Source organism: Perissodus microlepis, chromosome 13, assembly GCF_051167445.1.
Source record: "Perissodus microlepis isolate ML-2025 ecotype Zambia chromosome 13, ASM5116744v1, whole genome shotgun sequence".
Taxonomy (NCBI): domain Eukaryota; kingdom Metazoa; phylum Chordata; class Actinopteri; order Cichliformes; family Cichlidae; genus Perissodus; species Perissodus microlepis.
This window is the reverse complement of record NC_140473.1, coordinates 25,634,751-25,648,532: the sequence shown is the minus strand read 5'-3', so window position 1 is coordinate 25,648,532 and position 13,782 is coordinate 25,634,751. Positions and strand designations below refer to the sequence as shown.

Below are 13,782 nucleotides of genomic sequence, written 5' to 3'. Positions count from 1 at the left end.
ATCAGGAAACAGGCAATGTAAAGAGCTTGTATCGTTTTATCTAGCCTATCCGCCAGAGTGTATGTGTATATGTATATGTGCTCTCAGACTGGTGTAGTGTGAAAGGGAGCTTGCTGGTTTGCTTTGTTCGGTATTGTGCGCACGAGAGGATGAATCCTCAGGGCTCGATTCACAGCTGAGACAAGTAGGTATTTTTCTGTGGTATAGTTGGATGCAGCTTTTAGACAGCCGTGCAGTGAAATGGAGACAAAAAGTGAGAGCAGGCGAAACCAGGCATTTTAAAAAGAAAAGAGAACATGTGCCGTACGCTGCCTGCTGCTTTCATTCTGGCTGGCCTGTGAAGGGACGTGTGAGACAGGTTGGTTTTGGTGCTAAGATCAGTGCCTTCTCCCATGCAAATTGGGGAAAAAAAACATTTAACCAGGAAACGCATTACAAAAACAGAATCAGTTAAAAGAGAGGAGGCACAAGAGAACCGAGAGGGGCATGGTATGTCAGTGGTATCAACACAGCAAGGAGGTGAACCAGCCTGATATTCACTGACAGTATGGTGCTTCCATAGCAGGCAAAACCCATCAGTTTTTGTTGGAGGGAGGGCAGACAAAAGGCTGGAACATCCCCAACTGTTTAGTTTCCATATCTAGCAGTCAGTGACAAGGCTTTCCGGCAGTTCTTATTTTTAACACACGGTCCTCTGGTGAGCAGCTTGCATCCACGCACACACACACGCAGGGCCATGTCACTGATTGTATAACTCTTATCACCTGGTCTGTGGCATATTCCCAAATTCTAATTTGACTGCTAGCCCCTGGCCCAGAGCCCATCTCTGGAAAGAAGTACAGCAAAAATGGCTTCAGCGCGGACCTTTGATAGGAAATATCAGGAGGGATTTTACAGCAGAATTCACAATGAGGAATTCAGGAGGGACCCACTTCTAGCTTCTTCTGGATTTATATAAACCTGACACTGTGATGGGCCATCAGTTTAACCCTCTCCCAGCACTTTATGAAAGTTTCAAAACAATAAAAAAACAATTAAACTCAACCTCTTTTTTCTTTCTTTCTTAAATTCTGTCTGTCCACAGGAGTCTCCATCAGGGCGGAGGAAGGCCTTGGCCACTAGCAGTATAAACATGAAACAATACGCCAGTCCGATGCCCACACAGACAGATGTCAAGCTGAAGTTTAAGCCCCTGTCCAAGAAGGTGGTGTCAGCCACGCTGCAGTTCTCCCTCTCCTGCATTTTCCTCCGCGAGGGGAAGGCCACGTAAGTTTTCGTCTTCTTATAATATGACCCACATCCTTCGGAAGTGGTTACATGTTGCGATATTCAGCAGTGTTCTAAGTTGTTTGTAACCCTCACTAGTTATAACATTAAGTCTGATGCACGTAGGAATAATACCTATCAAATTGGGCTCAAAACCCATGTTCACGTCTTCCTTGTTCTGTTGCCTTTGCTTGTGTTGAGTTAATCAGTGTGTCGTTTCATTGTATGTTTCAAAAGTAATTTAAGCAAGCACATAGTGAGATCGTCATGTTAAATTTTGTTGCAGGCTGTCTTTAATCACAAGACCGTTACAGCAGTCAACTTTGAATGTCTCACACTAATGACTGATTGGAGCCACAGATATCCACATGACTCTTTCACATTGGTCAAAATTAATTTTGGACAGTCTGGCTTCATTAGGCTCTAATTTAGAGTCTAGTGATGAAGAGACTTTTTTTATCCACTGAAGGGTATGAAAGGATATTTAAAAAAAGTAATAAAGTTGCCAAGTTTGCAGCAAAGAGGACAAGTAAAGCTGTTGATAATCCCTGCTGTGAGTAAGAGAGTAATTTGTGTTACCCTTTGCAGACCAGTAACAGATGCTTGGTATAAAAGTCTAGCTAATACCCTTTTTATGTCACTTCTAACCAGAGGTGACTGAAAATCTAAATTTTCTTTGTTAATCTGTTAGAGGGTGAAATTTTGCTGTTTGTTCCATATAACAGTTTAAATTATAGGTACACACTGACACACACACAAAGACACTTGTCAATCATTTTAAGATATTGAACCATCTTTCATTTGAAGACATGCTTTCAGTCAGTGTTTTCTGTTTGTTATTCATTTTAATTTGATGGCAGCAACTTTCATTTAAAGATACCCCTCCCCACACACACAAACACATATACACTGAGCATGAGCAAAGCGGCGAGGCCTTTGTTGTGTCGCGGATGGCGGGTCGATGGCGCGTAACCCTTGTTAACCCTTCGGGGAATGATGTCGACCACACACAAACAAACTCCATCACAGCAGTTCAAATGAGCCCATGGGCCTGGGAAACACCAAACACAAAGAACAGAGAGGAGAATACAGCGATTATGATGGAGCGGTGGTATCAAGGGACTGTGGGGAGGGGGGCGCACAGAGGACTACATAAAATACAAGAAATGATGTAGAAATGCATCAGTGGGGCAGAGGCTGGAGTCAAAACCAAGCTTTAAAGAAGCTTTAAAATGTGAGGGAGGGGTGTTAAAGTTTTAGGTGTAAAAATGGTCGTCTGGAGTGAAGAAATGATTGAAAGAGATGGATTCTAAATGTATGTGGGGTGTGTAGGTTAAATTGTGCTATCTGTCTTGATGTTTTTCAGCTGCATGTATTTCTCTATCTATGTGTATACATTGTTTTGGTTCTTGGTTTTTTTGGGGGCTGGTGGGGTCCAGTGATGAGGACATGCAGAGCCTGGCCAGCCTGATGAGCATGAAACAGGCGGACATTGGCAACCTGGATGACTTTGAGGAGGAGAATGAGGAGGATGAGGAGAACAGGGTCAACCAGGAGGAGAAAGCTGCTAAGATCACAGGTAAAACACTGGAGGAGCACTTTTTTATTTTGCTTTGTAAGATCAAAGATTTATCTGCTGAAAGACATTGAAGTTGCTTTTGGTCATTTGATCAAAATCCCCAAAATGCCCGAAATTTCCCAGACTTCCTGAAGAATAAGCGCAGGACCCAGGCTTCATTTGGGGCATTTACTTTGCTTCTTGGTTTCTTTGTTTTCCCTAATTTATGCTTCTCTGTGTGTGTGTGTGCACGTGTGTGTGTGTGTGTGTTTTTCCACAAATAAAAAAGTGAGAGTTTGTAAATTCATGAGCTTTATTTGCCGTGTATTGTCTGCTTCAGGGCGTTTTCTGTTGCTTTGACTTTCCCACATCCTTGTTGCCCCTCGTTCCCCTCGTCTTGTATTGGTTGCACTGGCAGACTGACGGTGGCTTGGCTCCTTCCTTACATACATGATTCATTCTACGGTCGCATGTACGGGCCGCGCTGCTTCCTGCTTTGCTTAATCCAACTTTTCAAAGCGCCACCTCTTCATGTTAAGCTTCATTTTTTCTCTCCTTTCTTTTTCATGCTCTTCATCTCATTTATATGTATATGCATTGAGCGCCTACAGCTACGCTTCACTAGCACACATCTCTGAATCAAAGGATGGGCCGGGCTGCCAAAACTCGCTGCTGTCATATTCTTGCCTGAATCGTACCTCCAGAGCAAGCCAGCAAGCAGCCCCAGCAATACTAACACTAGGCTAACCAACGCATACGCTGTAAAACACATGTTCTCTTTTGTCTTTTTATATGCTGTATGTAAATTATGAAACCTCAATAAACCTCTCTATGTGTGTGTGTGTTTATATATGGTTGTTAGTCATTGTTCAGTATTACCTCTTTATTTATCAATCTGGAACCTGAAGCTCTGGAGGCATGTCAGAAATGTTATTTTAAAGTAGATATATAAAGTTTTTTTCTTTTTAGCTTTTGGCTCTGTGCATGCATTTAGCACTGCAGTGCTGATGCAGTGTTTCCCACAGAACACGGTTTCCTCTGCAAATATTTTATAACTGAGCAATAGTGAGTCTCTACTCCTGGGGATAAACATCTTCCACATCTTGGATGGCAGTGAGTGATGACAGTTGTTGTTCTGCTCTGGAGCCTTCAGGAGTTTGACATGTTGGTACATGAACCAGTTCTCCATATGCTGCCAGCTCTGGTTACAGTGAGAAAGAAAGACTTTCTTACTTAGACCAGCTGGAGTCTAAGACACAGGGTAGAGCATGTTCAACCCCAGGAGAAGAGACTGTAGAAATGGCTGAATGATATCCACCTCCAAGTGTACACTTTACAGAGAGTCTATGGGAACACCACAGTCTGCTTGTTCAGTGATTATATAATGATGCTCTTTCCCGGTCCAAGCTTCTCCAGTGTTGGACGAGGCTCTGTCCTTTTTAATGTGCTGCAGTGCTTCAATTCTTGTTTTTGGATCCGACCCCCCCCCCCAAAAAAAAAAAAAAAAAAAAAAAAACTTTTAACCCTTCAGAAAATATTCTGGCGTTGAGATTAAGCTTAGTATCAGGACAAATCTGGACTGTTTTAAACTATCAGTAATGTCCCAGAGCTTTGTTTGTTTTTGGGAACTGAAGGAGTGTTTGGACCTGGATATTGCTACTGATATGAAACGTAGCAAACAACTAGTTGCCCAGCAAAGCTTGAGCAACACAAGACAGGACAAGCTAGCTATTTATCATTAACAGGCATTCATAAATATACTTGATTGAGGTGGCCTGCCCAGGTAAAGTTGGTGTGGGAAACACTGCATTTGGCTGTTAATACTATAAAGTTGTGAACTTTATAGTGTAGACCTTACCAGCTAAATGGTTGATCGCAGCGCTATTACTACTAACTAAAGCATGCACATTCACACTAGTGTTCCTCTTTACTAATCTGTTTGTACTTGCAGACTTGTTAGTGATAGAACTGATGATAATATAAACCAAACCAACAGTCTGAACTCAGTTATTGTGCAGTGTGGATGTGTGTGGACATTCTGGATGGTGTGTGTTATTTTTGCCTTGTTCACTGCTTTTCTTCCTCCCTCCCTTCCTGTATGGACCTGTCGTTTGCAGAGATAGTAAACCAGTTGAATGCCCTCAGCTGCTTACATGGGGATGATGATGATGATGGTGGTGTTCCCAAGCGAGCACGCAAAGCAACAGCTAAGCCTGCTGCTTCCTCCCAAGGTCTTTTTTCACCTTTCTTTCACCCCTTTTCATCCCGCGATTCTTCTTTTATTGTGAACATTGTGTTGGCTCTTCCTACCCCTCAGTGTCATGGTTTATATCTACATATTTATTTATTTTTTATTTTTCCTCCCATAATGTTCTGTCTCCCCCTCTTCCTCTCTCTCTTTGGCTCTACCCTCCCTTATCCCGTGATCCTTCGTGACATTGGTATTGTAGTCGTGTTGTGTGGTACGATTTATCTTCAATCATGTGGTGACGTGCAGTACGTGGTGTTGTGAACACATCAGTTGGTGTTCATCCTTTTGGTTCCTATTGTTTCTATTGTTTGACAATGTGACCTTTCCCACTCTTTTACTGCAATTGGTAGTGAACCAAACCAGGTAAAAAGAAAAGAAAAGAAAGAGACCCTTTTTTCCTCTTTCAGGTCAAAGCAATATTTGTGTTTTCAAAATAGAATTAAGTATATCTATTTTAAATTGAGAATATTTAGCCTCTGATATTCTCACGCAATCTTAAGCTAGATAAAAAAAAATTTTAAAAGTCCGACCAATCTGTCTATAAAAACAGAAAACCTATAGTTAATTTAAATTTGGCCGCTTTCCCCTACATGCTCATCTCCTTTTGCACTTCTAAGTCAGGTTCAGTGAAGATAGTTGTTTGGCCCCTGGGTCATACCACCAGTGATGTTTCACACCTTGGCTAAATTTAAATAAAGTGTTTTGTTTTTCTTTTTTGCAAGGGCAGAGTTGTAAAAACTTTTTCATCTTATTAAAAATCGCATAAATAAGGGCTTTATGCGAAAGCTTTCCCTTTCTCCTCTGGGAAAATAACTCCAGTCACTGGTTCAACTGGAAACAGTAATATACAACAAACATAGCTTTGTACTCTCAAGGTTTTCTGAGTTTATTTGGGGTCTTCCAACATTCTTCTGTTTGGATAGGAGTAGTCACAAACCCTCTCACAGATTTAAACACACTCTTGGACATGTGCACTTGTCATGGCCTAAAATTGGCCATGAATGTTGTGAGTTAAGTGCTGTTCCTCTTATCAGCCATCACCACTTCACATAGCCACACTACATATAGACCCATGACACGTAGCTCACAGCACAGTTTTTCTTTGTACTAGTTCAGATTTTCATGTTTCTCAGCAACATTTCTTGGCATCTACCTCAGGCACATTTACACTCTTTTCAAACTGACCCACACCCTGGCAGCATGCGATTGAACTACAGTGAGTATAGTGAAGATAAAGTACACAAGTACCCCCTCCAGCTGGGAACTCCATAGCAACACCATGCTTTCGCCACAGTCTCCCACAGTAACCCTCCATACCACACAAAATTTCCCAGAATGCCACTGTTGTATATGCTCTGAAGAAGGATGAAATGGTTGAGGAACAAAGGAGTTTAGGCAGTGCTCCCCAGCAAGCGGGATTTCTTATCCAAGACTGAATGGTTCACTCCGAAGTGCAGATTTTGGTGCATTTGGCTTTGTGGCTGTTTGTTCATTGCATTTTGTTGTGTAGCTGTTTTGACTCTGTAGTTTAATTTAAAATAACTTTTGATTGAACTCTTTGGCAACAGAGCTGATTAACAAGCTGAACTTCCTGGAAGACGAGGATCAGGATACGGCTCCCGCCATGAACAACAATCCTTTTGATGAGCCCGATGTCGACCTTCATCCCAACCATCTCAACCCATTTGATGATCCTGATGAGGAAGGTATGTGCAGCTCTGCCAGCTTCTGAAGAAAATGCACTCAACTTCATTTTAATATATAATAATTGTAAAAACTTGTAAAACGTGCCTGGCTTTGGTTGCGATCTTCTTGGTGTTGCTTTGGGAAAAGTCTTTGGGATGATGAGCAGTGTGGCTTTAAGGTTCTGATGTGCAGATACCATGAATGTGTATAATCCTCTGCAACTGTATCAGGCTTCAATGCTTTCAGTCAGACACCTAAACCAATATTTTTGTCTGACCACCTGAGTGGACAGGTATTTGTTTTTGAGTGTCACGCTCTCGCATACATAAAAGCACACCTTTGCTGCCTATTTGCTTACTTAAGATGTCTTTGATCTTCAGCCTTAAATCCTGGATTTTACTTTCTCAAGTGCATATTTTTACGTATGTACACGTGTCCTTTAATGTCCTTATCATCTTCAACAAAGGTTTACTTATTTTGGGGACGATGCAGTTGCTGTTTTAATTCAATAGTGGCTGTGTGTAGGATTTGGTTGTCTTATGTTGGCAGTGAAGGCAGCATGAAGCATATGTGCAGGCACCACCCAGGAGCCCACACAGGGGACCTGGATCCTTAAAATGTTGAAATAAACTAAATATTATCCACACAATTTATGAAAAGTCAAATAGGCAGTTAACCTTCTAGGAGCTGGCATCCACATATGTGGACATCACATTTTGGGTTGTCTAGACCACAATACTAAATTTTACTGTACAAGGGCCTGATATCCTCTTCTCAGAAACTACATCAGGTAAAAAGATAATTCTTTACATTCATCAGGTCCCAATCAACCCAAATAGCAAAGAGAAACAAAAATGCATGCCATGAAAGAGTTCCAGTCTTAGGAGGTTAAGGCACATTTATTTTCTTTCTCTCTGCTGTCTATCTCTCCATCATACTGAGATCACAAGCTACCAAAGCTCATGTCAAGTCTAGGAGTAACATGATTTGTACATGCTGTCAATGCTTTCCGTCCTCTGTCAGAGCCCCCTGCCCAGCCGGTCCTACGGCAGCGGGCTGACGACAGTTCCTTTTATGACCACGACTCCTCAAATCCGTTCAACGAGCCAGATGAGCCAGAGACACAAGCATGTCCGGGGAACCCCTTTGATGAGCCTGACCAGGACACAGACCCTCAGCCAGATCCAGAACCTCCCAAACCCAGGCAGAGGAAAGGTGTCCGGCCCGTTGACATGAGCAAGTACCTGTATGCGGACACTTCTCACAACGAGGAGGAGCTCGACAAGTAAGATTTTGTTATTCATTGGACAATTGTTTCCTCTGTGTATTTACAGTCCTATAACAAATGAAAATGGTCTTTTTTCTTTCTTTCTTTTTTTTACATTTGATGAAACAGTAACTTTGAATTATGAGGCGTGAACATGCTGTTAAGTAAAGAGCATGCACCTTATCCTGTGCTATTTTTCTTTTTTTTAAAGTGTCATGTTTTATTGTTTTATTGACCCGAGACCAGTGATTGAGCTTATAAACTGACTGGGAAAGTGTCTACTGTGCTGAAAAAGTGACTATAGGGCCATTTTCCCATAGACTTTTACACCACTGGAAATCGTTGCGCAATCAGAAGAGTCGCCCCCCTGGTGGCAAATAGAAAGCGTGTAGATTTAAGGATTTCAGATCACTAGCCTCAAGTGGCCATTGGAGGAATTGCACTTTTCTTCATAAGTAGCGATACTTGAAGCGCTCTGTTACGTTCTCAATTACTGCTGGCAGCCCGAGTCCTGCAGCTCCCCCTCCTTCTAGAGGAGCACTTGTAGGCACAGCTCCCCCCTTCCAAACAGGGCAAAGTGACGAGGCAGCTCTTTCAACAGGAACAAGGGCCCTGTTGTTTCACCGCATTCTTTAACCTTGTCTCCCTCTTCAGTCTTCCACCCGTCCTCCCCATCCTCTCCCTCCCATCAACTTGTTGCCCCATACTTTCCCTCTTTCTCCTTCACTTCCTCATAGACTCTGCTCATTTTTATTTCACCTTGGAGCTCCTTTACATGCTCCCCACCTCCACCCTCCCATTCCCTCTTCCTTGTTCCTGTTCCGCATCATTTCGGTTCATCAGTGCTGTCAGCTACTTTGTAAAGAAGAAAATATAAAGATGCTTCTATCTGTTGTTGAATTTAAAGATATGATGAATGTGGCAACGGAGGCGTTTTTTTGGTTGTTTACTTTTTTTGGTATATGCTGCATTTTTTTTAAATTTTCATTTTAGTTAAGTTTGGTGGCTGTGTTGTGCAACCCTTACTTATAAATATTTAATCTCAGTGGAACTTCCTGAAATTAAATAAATGAACAAGAAAAAATTTAGTCATTGAACGCAGCATAAAAAGGTAGCTTGTTGTGTATGTGTGAATCTCAGTTTTTACTGAAATGTTAGGCTATTTTATACTTAATAGGCTGTGTCACCTTCTCTAAAAGCTCAATATAGACTTTATCTTGTGATAGTAAAGGTTGCCAACCTTTAGGGGTTGAATCTTAGCTTCACACTGATGTGGGGATCCTTCTGAAGTGTTTCCATCAGTGAACCGTTTCACCAATAGTGTGTGACCATCTCCACAAGAGCAGCCGTACCCAAATTGTCAGTGTAAACCCCTTTTTGCCACTGAGCGAAGCCGTCACACAGACAGGCGTATGTTTCACTCCTCTCAGCTGTCCAAAGACAGACAGGAATTGACTGGTGTGTTTCTTTTTCTCTGTCTCTTACATCAGGAGCAGCTCACTGCAGAATAGAAAGTTCAAGAGGGCAGCGCAGTGTTTTGACTGCAGCCCTTTCACATGTCTTTTAGCCAGCGATGGTCTGTTAGAGCTTCTCTATAGACCTGCCTCCTTTTCTTTTCTTTCTCTTCCCTCCTTTTTTCCCCCTTCTATCACTTTGCAGTAAGACACTGAGTACCTCCAACCTTCTCTTTCACAGATACCCAGTCAATCAGTTTTTCCTCTCACCCCCTCCTCCTCCTCCATCCAATTCTCTTGTTTGTTTAGGACTGCTTGTTGCATGTTGAGTGAATGTCTTAAGGCCGTGCCCCTGCTTTCATTGCCACCAGCATGCCTGTGTATTGATAACACTGTGGTATGTGTATGTGTGTGTGTTTTGGTGCGTGCTTGTGCGTGTGTGTAATGTAGTCGAGCTCTGGCCTGTCTGTCAGTAGTCCACCTCGGGTAGTGAGGATATGAGGTCACACAGTCCTGACCTCAGTGCACCTGCATCTTCTATTAACTTACCACTTTCTGTGTGCTGTTCATTGTGCTGCACCATACCTTTGTTTCCCTATTAATGAATTTATAGTTAGATCCTAGGATGTCTTTAAAAGGTCCTAATGGTTATTATAGGTCATTATAAACAAAATGTTTAATGATTAGGCAAATATATGCATATTTTCTAATATTTTCTTGTGTTGGACAACCTAATTTTACAAGATAAAAAATTAGGTTTTATATCTTATATAGCTTATATGTCTGTCTTTGAGATGGTTTATGTTAACTTTATTGGCATTTTGGAGCCTTTTATGCTTGTGTTGCTTCTGTAAGTCAGGAAATGTAGTTTTATTGTATAGCCCTGAATTACATGTAAAGGTTTAAAGGACTTCATAGGGAGAAGAGCACATTAAAAACATGAGAAAACACGAGAAAAAAACAATAAAGTCACTAACACATTAAAATTCAAAAATGGACAAGAAAACAAAAAAGAAAATATTTATAAACTTGTATTTAAAAATGAGAATAGGAAGATTTTATATCTGCTCTAAATGTGGCTGAACAGTTAGTGTGGCCATTATCAGTGCTTTTTTTCAATTTCAATTCAGATTTATTTATATAGTGCCAATTCACAACAACACAACAACGACCCCAAGGCACTTTATGTTGCAAGGTAAAGATCTTGCAATAATAGAGAAAAAATCCCAAGATCACAGTATGCCATGTAAGCAACAGTGGGGAGGAAGAAATCCCCTTTTAACAGGAAAAAATCTCCAGCAGCGCTATCCTCCACCCTCCAGTATCCCCAGTTCTGCTCGTTGAAGAATATTGTGCGTCTGTTGGTTTAGCTTTTTTAATTTATTTTTAAGACCAGGAGGATCTTAAAGTGCGAGTCGGGATATAACTGTAATATTTAAGACTACAAGTATGAATATTTTAAATCAGTTCTGTAGGATCATCAAAAACAGTGTAGCTCTGCTGTTCTGAATAAGCTCCAGCCTAGTGAAATACTGTTTTACAGCTCATTCTTTTTACAAATTCGATGGATAAATTACATCAATCTCTCTTTTCCCTTTTTTTCCAGATCCAACCCATTCTACGAGCCAAGGACATCGAGCCCTGTGCAGCAGGATGCTGGTGGCCCCTCACCTGATGTGGCCAGCAGCCAGAAGAGGAGGGCTCCCCCACCCCCGGGCACCAGCCCTGGGCTCGGCCCCAGTTTACCACCCCACAAACCCACATCTGGCCCTGATGGGGAGAGAGCCCAGCCCGTCGGACCCAGCCCAGTGGCAGCAATGATAGGGAGAGAGCTGGCCTCCTCTTCCCCCAAGGTACGCAGTCCTTGCTGGAATGTAAAAAAACTTGATTTATCCCCATGTGATGCATGTGAAAAATACAGAAAGAAATGCACTGTGGTTGTGTCTGCAGTGTATCTGGTGCTTAATGAAGAATCATTACTTTCTATTTTGAGAAATATACCTTTTAGAATAAAGCAGTTTAAGATTTTGATTTTAACTTTGATCTCATCAACTACTTGTCGGCTTCGCAGACTCTTAAGTTCATTTAATTACATTTAATTCAAATCTCTGAGCTTGAACCCCAAAATTCAACAGATCTCAGCTCATGCCTACTTCCTACTTTCACTCTAGCTCGTCCGTGCAGTATGTTTTATTATAAGTGAGTGAGTTGAAGCATTTTGAGTGTGTATGTGTGTGTTTGCAGTAGTGTGTCCACATCCAGTGGTCCTTACATTAGCTTTTTTTCCGCCTGCACAGTCTCATCTCCTGCACCATTCTTTATGCTCATGAAACTCCCCAGCTCCTCATTTGAATATAGGTATTTGTTTATTGGGGTGTTTTCATATGTTTATTTATTTATTTAAATTAGGTAAATCATGGCTGGGTCTAATTAAATGGCTGATGGTCACACACACTCACGGCAGGAGTCAGACCACTGGTGGGGAATGATTGGCTGGGGGTGTGGGGATGAGTGGGGGTTAAAATTGTGAGTGTGTGTGTGTGTGTGTGTGTGTGTGTGTGTGTGTAGGGGCTCAATGAGCCTGTGTAGGGCTTAAACACAGGGGGCTTAACTACAGCAGAGCGATCACAAGGGGGTGTTGACCCCCTGTGCCCATGCACACACATACATGCAAACACAGTACAGTTAGTCATACACACACATAGACACACACAGGTCCCTCCTCCCCATGCAGCTGGCTAGCTGACTGTTTTAGTGTAGCTGGGCGGTGATGCTGGCCGTCCATGTAATTATGGCACAGTGCCTTTATCACCCAGCTGCAGTTGCCTGTGACCATGGGTGAGGGGGCCTAAACCACTTTAATTACCCAAAGCCAGTGGCCTGTGGTGGGCCACACTTCGCCAAGAGATGCCCCTGCCTCTGGAGCTTGGTGTGGAGGGGGCAAGGTGGGGTGTAGAGAATGAATTGTGACTGAAGAGGAGGGGTGAAATGAAGAATATGCTGAGGATAGTGAAGGGTTATAAGACAGCAGAAAAGAGAGGGAACATTTCCAGGGAATTGTGGAGAGGGAGAGCGCGTGAGAGATGGGATGTTCACAGTAAACAAGGATAGGCCTACAGGGTTTGTTGACATATACAGCTAGTGTGAATAGGGTTTTTTTTCCCTCTTATTCACACCCTGCACCATGGTACACACCACAGCCTACACATGGGCTGTGAGATGACCTTTGAATGTATGAAGTCAGGGAGGATTAAGAGGAGACATCCCCACTATGAGAGGCCACGACGAAACCAACACATCATAACGCTAGGAACGTGCACAGAGTGTAAATGTATGCATGTATCTGTTCTTATAGTTTCCAGTGTGCCCAAGGCTCAGTTCTGTGAATATGTACTCGGGCAGTTATAACCTTCCCTCAAAACACAGCTAACCTCTCCCATATAAGGCGTCTACTCTTCATTCATATTTATTTTACCAATGTGGGCAAATTGTATGTAGGGCTGAGATAAACACACACACAGAATTCAGTTTAATCTCACAATGTGAATAGAAATTGATATCCAGAAAGCCACCATATTCAGTTCTACATTTACAAACCTGCCCTGAAGGGTTAGAATGAGTTTGTCTTTTTTTCTTCTTTTTAAATGAAATCTTGTCTTTGGTAACCGAAAGAGATTAGCTTGTCTCGTTTCACCATTACATTTAACACATTTATTCGCTGCAGCAGAGGAACAAGGTTTAAATGGCTGGTCACTCAACAAATAGAAAACAAGTTTAAGGGTCAGCGCCTCGAGCAATGCTTCGGTGAAGATATTTCATAAACCTGTAAAAACCAAGCAAGAGTTCTAACAAGAAAATACAAGGCAACTACAGTCATGGAGAAAGATGTTTGCATTCACTCCAACAGATTTAGGATTAAACGTTTTCTTGGATGCAGTTTCATCCTCCTTGTCATTGCATTAAAACCAGCCACTTCAGTGCCAGCCTGTGGAAAATCAGGACATCTACATGACATATGGTGTGCGCCCACTTATTCTATACACAGGTATTACACATATTGATTGGATTTACGTTAAGAATAATATGAGCTCGGTGCTCTGGATTTTTGCCAGTGAAACACATGGGCTGGCACTAACTCAAGTTCTTATGTAGATTCAGATGTAAATGCAGCGTCTACAGAGGTTTCAGAAGCTTTTGTTTTGTTGCTCATGATGACTGGTGGACAGTAGGTCCCAACAAAACCCTGCTATATACTGAGGATGATATGCAGATAGCACCTTTCTGAACAATATATTAGGAC

General features: G+C 42.1%; 1 protein-coding gene across 4 annotated transcripts in view; it reads left to right on the top strand.

Moving 5' to 3' along the window:
* ehbp1 (EH domain binding protein 1) overlaps positions 1-13,782 on the top strand; it is a 159,940-nt gene that overhangs the window by 54,831 nt on the left and 91,327 nt on the right. For 3 of the 4 annotated variants that reach the window (XM_084948666.1, XM_084948669.1, XM_084948668.1), the window contains 6 exons: positions 1,085-1,266; positions 2,706-2,845; positions 4,942-5,055; positions 6,644-6,781; positions 7,785-8,046; positions 11,089-11,335. In XM_084948666.1, coding sequence (XP_084804792.1) covers positions 1,085-1,266; positions 2,706-2,845; positions 4,942-5,055; positions 6,644-6,781; positions 7,785-8,046; positions 11,089-11,335 — 1,083 coding nt within the window. The remainder of the gene's footprint in view (positions 1-1,084; positions 1,267-2,705; positions 2,846-4,941; positions 5,056-6,643; positions 6,782-7,784; positions 8,047-11,088; positions 11,336-13,782) is intronic. The other variant, XM_084948667.1, reaches the window with a different exon arrangement.